This window comes from Macrotis lagotis, chromosome 5 (assembly GCF_037893015.1).
Source record: "Macrotis lagotis isolate mMagLag1 chromosome 5, bilby.v1.9.chrom.fasta, whole genome shotgun sequence".
NCBI lineage: Eukaryota > Metazoa > Chordata > Mammalia > Peramelemorphia > Peramelidae > Macrotis > Macrotis lagotis.
Window position 1 is genome coordinate 28,774,353 of NC_133662.1, and position 11,169 is coordinate 28,785,521.

Below are 11,169 nucleotides of genomic sequence, written 5' to 3' on the forward strand. Positions count from 1 at the left end.
TTTTCCAAGTTATTTACAAGTAGTCTTAGGAGTATAACTGGACTTCCAGGGTGGCAAGATGACAGAATGGAGCTAACATGCTCTTGGAGTTCTTCCCTAGACAAGTCTAAATTAAGCCTCTACATATGCCATAAAATGACAAAAAAGAGCAAAACAAGTTCTCAACTCAAAATATCATGGAGGTTTTCAATAAAGGTATGTCTCTTTGTTGGTAAGAGAAAGAATGTCCTAGTTTAGGCAGGAGGCAGGAACATCGTCAGAAGGCTCTTAACAACAATGTAACACAGGACATGGTTAAGCTAGATAGCAGCCCAGGTCCCCAATCAGATGGATAGCAGGTTAATTCAGGCATAGCTAGCTAACAGGGCATCAGTGAGGTTCCAACATGAGACAAAGTCTAAAAACCGGGAATACTGGAGAAACAGACAAGACTGGCTTGAGAACAAATGATTGCATAGGAAAACATGAGCATAAAGGAGGAAGCAAACCTCCGTATAGCACTTGTCTGGGCTTTGTAGACAACCCATTGGTAAGCAATTAGCCAAGGACTGGATACCGGTCCCAATACAAAAAGCTTAAGATTATGCTCCCTGTACCCCAGCAGAAGAGCTCAACTATCAAATTAGCAAAAACCCTAAAATAACGGTAACTATATAAGGCTACTATGCAGATAGGGATGATCAAAATGTTATTTTGGAAGCAGAAAGCAATGACAAATTACCTACATGGGAACTCTCAAAGGAGTTTAAGAATTGATCTCAAATTGAAAAACATCATGGAATGGATATAAAAGGATTGTAAAAGCCAAGAAAGAGAAGAAAAAAAAAAGAATCATGAAAATTTGACTGAAGAAATAAATTCCTTTAAAAGTGAAAATGACAGTGGCAGTTAGGTGATGCAGTTGATAGAGTACCAACCCTGGAGTCAGGAGTTCAAATTTAGCTTCAGATTACCTAATTACCTAATTACCTAGCTGTGTGGCCTTGGGCAAGCTCCTGAACCCCATTGTCTTGCAAAAACCTAAAAATAATCAAAAGGGAAAATGATCACCTGGTAAATAATGTAACTCATCAATAAATACTATTGATCAATTAGAAAAAGAATACAACTTATCAAAATGTAAAACTGACCAAGTAGAAAAGGAAAACAACCCATTAAAACGTAAAATTAAGCAATTGGAAAAAGAAATGCAAAAGGTAACTGAAGAAAATAAAATGCTACAAATTAGAATTGGACAAATTAAAACCAATGACTTTATAAGACACCACGATTCCATCAAAAATAGAATGCTGATGAATATTTAAAAAAATATAAGTTGCCCAGGTTAAATGAAGAGGGGTTTAAATACCTAAGTAACCCTGTCTCAGAAAAAGAAATTCAACAAGCCATCATTGAACTAAAAAAAAAAAAAAATCTCCAGGGTCTGATAGATTCAAAAGTTATTTCTACCAAATATTTAAGGAACAATTGGTTCCAATTCTATATAAACGCTTTGGAAAAATAGGGCAAGACGGAACTCTGCTTAACTCTTTCTATGAAACCAATATGGTGTTGATACGTAAACCAGGAAGAGTTAAATCAGAGAAAGAAAATTATAGGCCTATCTCCCTGATGAATATAGATGCAAAAATATTAAATAAAATCTTAGCAAAATGATTACAAGAAGTTATCACTAGGATAATACATTTTGACCAAGTAGGATTCATCCCAGGAATGCAGGGTTGGTTCAATATTAGCAAAAGTTAGTATAATCAATTATATCAACAACAAACCTATCATAAAATATATGATCATATTAATAAATGCTGCAAAACTTTTGACAAAATACAGCACCCCATTCTTACTAAAAACATCAGAGAGTGTAGAAGTAAATGGACTGTTCTTTAGAATAATAAGCAGTATATATCCTGAAACCATCAGCAAGTATTATATTCTATTGGGAGAGGCTAGAGGCATTCCCAATAAGATCAGGGGTGAAACAAGAATGCCCATTATCATCACTACTATTCAAAATCGTATTAGAAATGTTAGTTTCAGCAATTAGAGAAGAAACAGAAATTGGAGGAATTAGAATTGGGAAGAAACAAAACTCTCACTCTTTGGAGATGACATGATGGTATACCTAGAGAATCCCAAGAAATCATCCAACAAACTACTGGAAACAATTAGAAATTTTAGCAAAGTTGTAGGATATAAAATAAACCATCATAAATCCACAACTTTTCTATATATGACTACCAAGCTACAGCAGGAAGAGCTAGAAAGAGAAATCCCATTCAAAGTAACCTCAGACAGTATAAAATACCTGGGAGTCTATTTGCCCAGGCAGACTCAGAAACTTTTTGAAAACAATTATAAAACATTTCTCACACAAATTAAATCAGATTTAAATAACTAGGCAAACATCAACTGCTCATCGATAGGTAGAGCTAATATAATAAAAATGACAATTCTACCAAAACTAAGCTATCTGTTTTGTGCCCTACCATTCAAATTCCAAATAAATTACTTTAATGAGATAGAAAAAGTTGTGAGTAAATTCATATGGAAAAATAAAAAGTCAAGAAATTCCAAGGAGTTAATGAAAAAAAGTATAAAAGAAGGGGACTTAGGTCTACCTGAGGTAAAATTATATAATAAAACATCAATCATCCAAACTGTCTGGTATTGGCTAAGAAACAGAGGGGTGGACCAGTGGAATAGACTAGGTGCAATAGCAGGAAACAATTATAGTAGTCTGCTGCTTGATAAACCCCAAAACTGCAACTATTGGGATAAAAACTCTCTCTTTGATAAAAACTGCTGGGAAAATTGGAAGTTAGTATGAAAGAACTTTAGAATAGATCAACACCTCACTCCCTATACCAGGAAAAAAGATCCAAATGGATACAGGATTTAGACAAACACAAAAAAAATACTATAAGCAAATTAGAAGATCAAGGACTACTTTAGCTGTCAGATGTATGGAAAAGGAAGCAGTTTATGACTAAGTAAGAGATGGAGAACATCACTAAAAACAAACTAGATGATTTTGATTACATTAAGTTACAAAGTTTTTGCACAGATAAAACCACTGTAACCAAGATCAAAAGAATTGTAGTAAACTGGGAAACAATCTTTACAACTAATGATTCTGACAAAGGACCAGTTTCTAAAAAATACAGAGAACAGAGTCATATTTTTTTAAAAAATGCCATTCCCTAATTGACAAATGGTCAAAGGATATGCAAAGGCAATTTACACATGAGCAGATCAAAGAAATCCATAGTCATATGACAAATTGCTCTAGCGGCATCTAGGTGGTGCAGTGGATAGAGCACCAGGCCTGGAGTCAGGAGTACCTGAGTTCAAATCTGGCCTCAGACACTTAATAATTACCTAGCTATGTGGCCTTGGGCAAGCCACTTAACCCCATTGACTAGCAAAAACTTTTAAAAAATTGCTCTAAATAATTACTTATTAGAGAAATGCAAATTACAGATTCTCTGTGGTATCACCTCACACCTCTCAGACTGGTCAATATGACCAGAAAGGATAATGATAATTGTTGTAAGGGTTGTGGGAAATCTGGAACACTATTATATTGTTGGTAGAGCTGTGAACTCATCCAACCTTTATAGAGAGAAATTTGGAACTAAACCCAAATGGGAAAAAAAATGTGTATAACTTTTGATGCAGCAATACCGCTACTGGGTCTAGTTCCTGAAGAGATGATGAAAAAGGGTAAAAACATCACTTGTACAATTCATAGCAGCCCTGTTTGTGGTGGCAAAGTATTGGAGATTAAGTAAATGTCCTTCATTTGGTGAATGGCTTAGCAAACTGTGGTATATGTATGTCATGGAACACTATTGTTCTATTAGAAATCAGGAGGGATGGGAATTCAGGGAAGCCTGGAGGGATTTGCATGAACTGATGTTGAGTGAGATGAACAGAACCAGCAAAACACTGTATACCCTAACAGCAACATGGGGGCAATGATCAACCTTGATGGACTCACTCATTCCATTAGTGCAACAATCAGGGACAATTTGTTGCTCTCTGCAATGGAGAATACCATCTGTATCCAGAGAAACAACTGTGGATTTTGACCAAAGACTAAGGGCTATTACATTAAATTTAGAAAAAAAATTGATATCTTGTTATCTCTTATACTTCATATTTCTTCCTTAAGGATATGATTTCTCTCTCATCACACTTATTTGGATCAATTTACACCATGGAATCAATTTAAAGCCTGACAAATTGCTTTCTGTGGGATGGGGGAAGGGAAGTAAGATTAGGGGGAAAATTGTAAAACTCAAAATAAAAAAATCTATTAAAAATAGGAGAAGAAGGAAAGTAACATTTAGGGGAAAAATAATCTACCTGGAATAAAATTCCAAAAGAGAAAAAAATTTGAATTAATTATCTACTTAAAAGCTTAGATTAAAAAAAATGAGCCTAGATACTTCAGGAAGTTATTATGGAAAACTGTCCTAATATCCTGGACCAGAAAAATAGTCCTTAAAAAATCACAAAATAACCTTAGAAAGTGATCCCAGAATAAAACCCTAATAAATACTGTAACCAAATTCCAGAATCCTCATTTAAAGCAGAAGATACAGTAAGCAGTCAAAAAGAAACAATTTAAATACCAAGGAAGTACAACCAGAATTATACAGGACTTATTCAGCTTAAACATTAATAGATCAGAAGGACCTCAGATATGATATTCTGGAGGGCAAAGAACCTTGGATTACAAGCTAGATTTAGTTACCCTAGGAGCCAGATGGTGGTGTGAAGGTAGTATGCTCCTGGAGCTTTCCCTACACAATGCTAAAATGAAGAATCTAGACAGATATTAAAGTTACAGATACTACCAAGAAATAGAAACAATTTTTGAAATGCACACATTGTAAAGGATCTTCATCAAGGTCTGTCTCTTCAAGAGTAAAGAAGAAGTAAAGCCCAGCTAAGTGGAATGCAAAAAAAAAAAAAAAAAAACAGTGGGAGGTTTCTAGCCACAGCAGCACCAAGACAGCAGCCCAGGCCCAAGGAGTTAGATAGAAGACCAAACAAAAACAAAAACAGATATTAAAATAGATAAGGAACAAAACTACATCTTTTTAGGCAATGAGGCAATGAAGTTATATCTTTATTAAATATATATGCACCCAGTGGCATAGCATACAAATTCATACAGAAGAAGTTTAATGAATTACAACAGACATAGATAGCAAAACTATAGTACTGGGGGATTCCAACTTCCCTCTTTCAGAATTAAATAAATCTAACTCCAAAAATTAATAGGAAGGAAGTTAAGAAAGTGAATAAAATCTTAGACAATATAGATCTGATAGACATGTATAGAAAACTGAATGGGGATAGAGAAAAATATACCTTTTTCACTCCAGCATAGGGACCAATACAAAAATTGACCATGTATTAGGGCATAAAATAAATACAGAGAGGCAGAATTAATAAATACATGCTTTTCAGAAAATGATGCAATAAAAATTACATGAAATAAATGATTTCGATGAGATAAACCAAAAATTAAATGGAAAGAAAATAACCTAATTTTAAAGAATGAGTGTATCAAACAACGAATGTTAGAACCAGTCAACCATTTCATTCAAGCAACTGACAACAATGAAACATCATACCAAAATTTATATGATGCAGTCAAAGCAGTTTTTAGGGGAAATTTTATTTTTCTAAATGCTTATGTGAAGAGGACATCAATGAATTGGGTATGCAAATAAAAAGCTAGAAAAAATAAATTAAAGATCCCCAATTAAATGTCAAGTTAGAAATTCTGAAAAATCAAAGGAGTTATTAATAAAATTGAAAGCAAGAAAGCCATTGATCTAATAAATAGGGTGCATCTAGGTGGCTAGAAAGAGAATATCAAATAACCAGTATCAAAAATGAAAGGCATGGGTCAGTTAGGTGATGTAGTAGATAGAGCTCCAGCCCTGGTATCAGGAGGGTCTTCAAATCTGGACTCAGACAATTAATAATTGCCTAGTTGTGTGACGTTGGGCAAGTCACTTAACCCCATTGCCTTAAATTTAAAAAAAAACAACTCAGCAGAAACAAGAAGGAACTTAAGAAGATAATTTGGAACTATTTTGTCCAACTGTATACCTATAAATTTGACAACCTGAGTGAAATGGATAAATTTTTACAAAAATACAACCTGCCCAGATTAACAGAAGAGGAAAGAAAATAATTAAATAACTTTATTTCAGAAAAAGAAATTGAAAAAATTAGCAATAAAATCCTGAAGAAAATGTTTCCAGGTCCAGATGGATTTACAAGTGAATTCTACAAAAGTTTTAAGGAACAATTAATTGCAAATCCAAATAAACTATTGTAAAAAATAGGAGTTCTGCCAAATTCCTTTTATGAACATCACTATGGCTCTGATACCTAATCAAAGAGGAGTCAAAACAAAGAAAATTATAGATCAATTGTCTTAGTGAACATTGATGGGAAAACCTGTTTTTTAAATTTGTTTAAGGCAATGGGGTTAAGTAACTTGCCAAACATCACACTGCTGGGCAATTACTAAGAGTCTGAGACCAAGGGGCGGCTAGATGGCATAGTGGATAAAGCACAGCCCCAGGAGTCAAGAGTACCTGGGTTCAAATGCGGTCTCAGATACTTAATAATTACCTAGCTGTGTGGCCTTGGGCAAGCCACTTAACCCCGTTTGCCTTCCCCCCCCCCAAAAAAAGAGTCTGAGACCATATTGTAACTAAGGTCCTCCTAACTCCAGGGCCAGTTCTCTATCCAGTGCTCCATCTAGTTGTCCCTGATAATTAGATCTTAAATAAAATATTAGCAAAGAGATTACAAGTTATTACTAAGAAATTACACCATGATCAGGTAGGATTTATACCTAGTAAGCACAGATGATTCAAAATTAGTAAAATTCAGCATAATTGAGCATATCAATAACAAAACCAAGAGAAATCATATGATTATCTCAACAGAGGTTGAAGAGGTCTTTGACAAAATACACCATATATTCCTTTTAAAAACATTAGAGTATAGGAATAAATGGAGTTGTCTTTAATCAGTCATATTCATCTAAAACCATGAATTAATATTATATGTAATTAGGATTAACTAGGAGCTTTTTCAATAAGATCAGGACAAAAACAACGAAGTCTATTGTCACCATTTCTGTTCATTATCTGATATACTTATAGAAACCTGGAAAATAAACTAAAAAACTACTTGAAATAATTAACAACTTCAGCAAAATAGCAGGATTTAAAATATAACACTTTAATTATCATCATTTCTATACATGAACAACAAAGCTCAAGTACAAATGTTGAAAAAGAAGTTCCATTTAAAATAATTGCAGACAACATAAAATACTTAGAAATTTATTTATCAATAAAAACCCAGAAACTCCATGAGCACTCTTCCAAAACACTTTTCTCATAAATGAAATCAGATACAAACAATTGGAAAAAAAGTCAATTGCTTATGGTTAAGCAAAGCTAATACAATAAAAATGACAATTCTACCTAAATTAAATTATTCATTTGTTCCATACCAATCAAGCTACCAAATAACTTTCTAAGAAAGCTAGGAAAAAAACAGTAAAATATTCATCAGGTGCAACAAAAGGTCAAGTATAGCAAGGGAAGTGATGTAAAAAAATGTAAAGAAAAGTGGCTTAGTTGTATTAGGTCTAAAATTGTAGTTTTAAAGCAGCAGACATCAAAATACTCTACTCTATATTGTAATGGACTGGTCGATTAGGATAGGTTCAGAAGACATTATTAAATGATGATCATAATTAAATGACTATAGTTGGGAAAACTGGAAATAGGGTGGCAAAAACTTGGCATATAAGTATATCTCATACCATATACCAAAATAAGGTCAAAATGGCTTCAGGAGTGAGAGACATAAAGACCAAAAGCACAAAACACATCAAGAAATACTCTATATTTCATATCTATGGAAAGGATAGAAATTTATGGCCACACAAGAAATTATTAGTGGCAAAAAGAATGCTTGACTATATTAAATAAAAAAAAATTGTGCTAGCAAAACCAATGCAGCCATGAATGAAAGGAAAACAGAAAGCTGGAAAACAATTTTCACAGCTAGAGGTTCTGATAAAGGCCTCATTTCTGAAATGTATAGAAAATTGAATCAAATTTAGAAGCTAACAAGTTATCCCCCAGTTGATAAATAATCAAAGGATATGAACAGGCAGTTTTTAAATGAAGAAATTAAAGCTATATATAATAAAGCTTAGTCTTGAATCATTATTAATTAGAGAAATGAAAATAAAAAAAGCTATGAGATACCACCTCACACCTATGAGATTGGCTAAGATAGCAAAAATAGGAATATGATTAATGCTGGAAAGGCTGTGGGAAGTTTTGGACTTCAATGCTGTTGGTGGAGCAATATAGAACTATGCCCAAAGAGAAATAAAACTGATCATACCCTTTGACACAGCAATTCCATTATTAGACCTATATCCAGAAGAAATCATAAAAAAAGAATAATTCCCACATGTTCCAAAACATTTGTAGCAGCTCTTTTTTTTGAAGTGGAAAAGAATTCGAAATTTAGGGGATGCCCATCAATTGAGAATGTCTGAAAAAGTGGTATGTGATAATATGGAGTATAATTGTTCTATAAGAAATCATGAATGATTGGGCACTAGAGAAGCATGGAAAGAATTGCAGAAACTGATGCTGAGTGAAGGGAACAGAACTAAGAGAACATTTCTCATATTAAAAGCAACATTATGAGTTTATTAACTATGATAGGTACAACTCCTTTTAACAGTTAAGAGATCTAACATACCTCTGGGAGAACTGTTCTGGACAATACCATCTACATCCAGTCAAAAAATAAAAATACATATTCTGAATGAACACTATGTTCACTTTTTAAAAATTTCTCTTATGTTTTCCCTTCCTATCCCATGATTTTCTTTCTTTCCCCATAGTCCTATGTCCTCACACACAAATTAACTAAAATATTAGCATGTTTAATACAAATGTACATTTACAACATTCACTGGACTATTCATTGCTGAGGGGAGGGAATTGGAAGGGAGGGTAGAAAAAATTTTGGAACTTATACATATGCAAGTGGATGAATGTTGAAAAGCTTTCTTAATATGCAATTCAAAAAATAAAATAAAATATCAATCTCCCCCCCCCCCAAATCACTACCTTTTAAAATTCAGTACATTCTGTTGGGGGGAAAAGATGGATTTTCAGTGATATAGAGGAGTTCCAAAATTTTCTGATAGCAGAATAACTACTTTACTCATGCTAATATGAGTAAATACCTTGTCTTTCATAATGTAGGAAATTTAGAAATGAGAAAGATTTTTTACTCACTCTTCTATTTCTCCTAAATCTTGTCCCTATAATATTCTTGGAAACTATGTTTCGATATAATTAATTTCCTTTTTAATTTTGTGTATTTTTTCTATTTAAAAATGTTATTAAGAAAATGTGTCTCTAGGATTCACCAAATTGTCAAAGAAAGGAATCCATTACCAGAAAGAGTTAAGTACTTCTAACTAAAAGGTATCTTCCAGTTCTATATCCTGTAATTGCATGGTTTAGAAATATATATTTGGCTGGGCACGGGCCCTTGCCCCGGAGCCTCGGAGCTGGGCACCCAGCAGCCGCAAGCACGTTTTGGGTGTGCGCGGTCGGCTGAAGAGCCACTGAGGACCAGAGCGGCCTGGGGCTGGGGAGGGTGAGGGAGGCCTGGCCTGCGGGGGGCAGTTCGTCTCCTCTCTGTGGCCGCCCCTGCGAGCTCAGCCCGGGAGTCCCTGCCCTGTCGGTGCTTGCGGCCACGGACCCTGCGTGCTCCGAGAGGAATGAATATTGTTCCTTTTCTGGAACACATTGGGTTACCAAACAGCATAGTGGACATTTTGAAAAATTCCCAAAGTGGAAATGCACTAACTGCATATACTTTGTTTAAGATTGCAACACCTGCCAGATACACTGTGACTTTGGGAGTTATAAGTTATAAGATTAGAAAAAATGAATTTAGAATCAGTGGACACTTTTACAAACATTGATTATATAGTTTGTTATATTTTAGCAGGCAAAAGTTTCTGCCACTCCTACTGCATTAATATTCATTTTCTTACTAAGTCAAGAATCATAGCTTCCCCTTTTTAGGCAGAAATTTCTGGGTGAATCATTATATTTAACTTTTTTTTTTTTGTAAAGATTAGGCCATTCGTAGGCCATTCGTGTTGTTTGGGAGGAACATCCATTACTGTCAAGTATCTTCGTAGCCATGGCTACATGTCAACGCCACCTCTAGTTAAAGAGTACTTTCAGGACAAAATGGAGGAAACAAAGGAGCTTATTTCAGAAAAAATGGGAGAAACAAAAGACAGACTCACAGAAAAGTTACAAGAAACCAAAGAAAAAGTTTCATTTAAGAAAAAAGTGGAATAGGAAATCTTGTGTGCCACATCACAGAGAAATCATGCATTTTAACCCTCAAGGGACTGGACAAAAACATTCTCTTAATAATAACTTTGGTTGGCAGTCTTGAAATACTAGGACTCCAAGGGCTAAAGAACCCATAAAACCTTTTTTAAAGTTTAAATATCACTAGAAAAATCAGTGTTTCATGCAAAAAAAAATGAACCCAGTATACTAATTTAATATCAGCAGCATCATAAGTAATGGCTTTTGTTTTATGTTGTGATGATTTTTTAAGTATCTTTGCTGATTACCTGTAATGATGACAGACTAAGCAGTTTACTACTAGTATAAGAAATTTCTCTCATAGAAAGGAAAGCTCTATTGGGATCACAATCTTCATGTTATCCATCAATTAGACCTTTAACCATAATGAGTTCTCAACTTGAAGAGCTCTTAGCAATATTGTTGCCAGTGAATAAGGGTATTTTTAATTGTCTCTCAAAATCTCAGAAGTCTTTCACTGTTTAAAAAAATAGCAAGATGAGGCTATTCTAATAACCATCCACCAGTTAAAATTTTAATTTTATGTGAAGAAACTTGAATTGAAATTGAGACTATATATATGTGATAAAAATGAGATGTACTTATATATAAATGACTAAACAAATTGATATTTTAAAAATAGTTTTGCCTAAAGTCTGTGAGTCAAATTTTTTCAAAGTATGTTTGCCTA

At 34.0% G+C, this 11,169-nt stretch overlaps 1 protein-coding gene across 1 annotated transcript; it reads left to right on the forward strand.

The window, feature by feature from the left end:
* Window positions 1-385: 385 nt before the first annotated feature.
* Window positions 386-10,483, forward strand: LOC141489233 (protein FAM210A-like). Its single transcript, XM_074189996.1, has 4 exons — window positions 386-529; window positions 9,609-9,687; window positions 9,774-10,019; window positions 10,246-10,483. Exons 1-4 carry the CDS (start codon window positions 386-388, stop codon window positions 10,461-10,463), a joined length of 687 nt encoding a protein of 228 aa, XP_074046097.1. The 3' UTR covers window positions 10,464-10,483.
* Window positions 10,484-11,169: the final 686 nt, after the last annotated feature.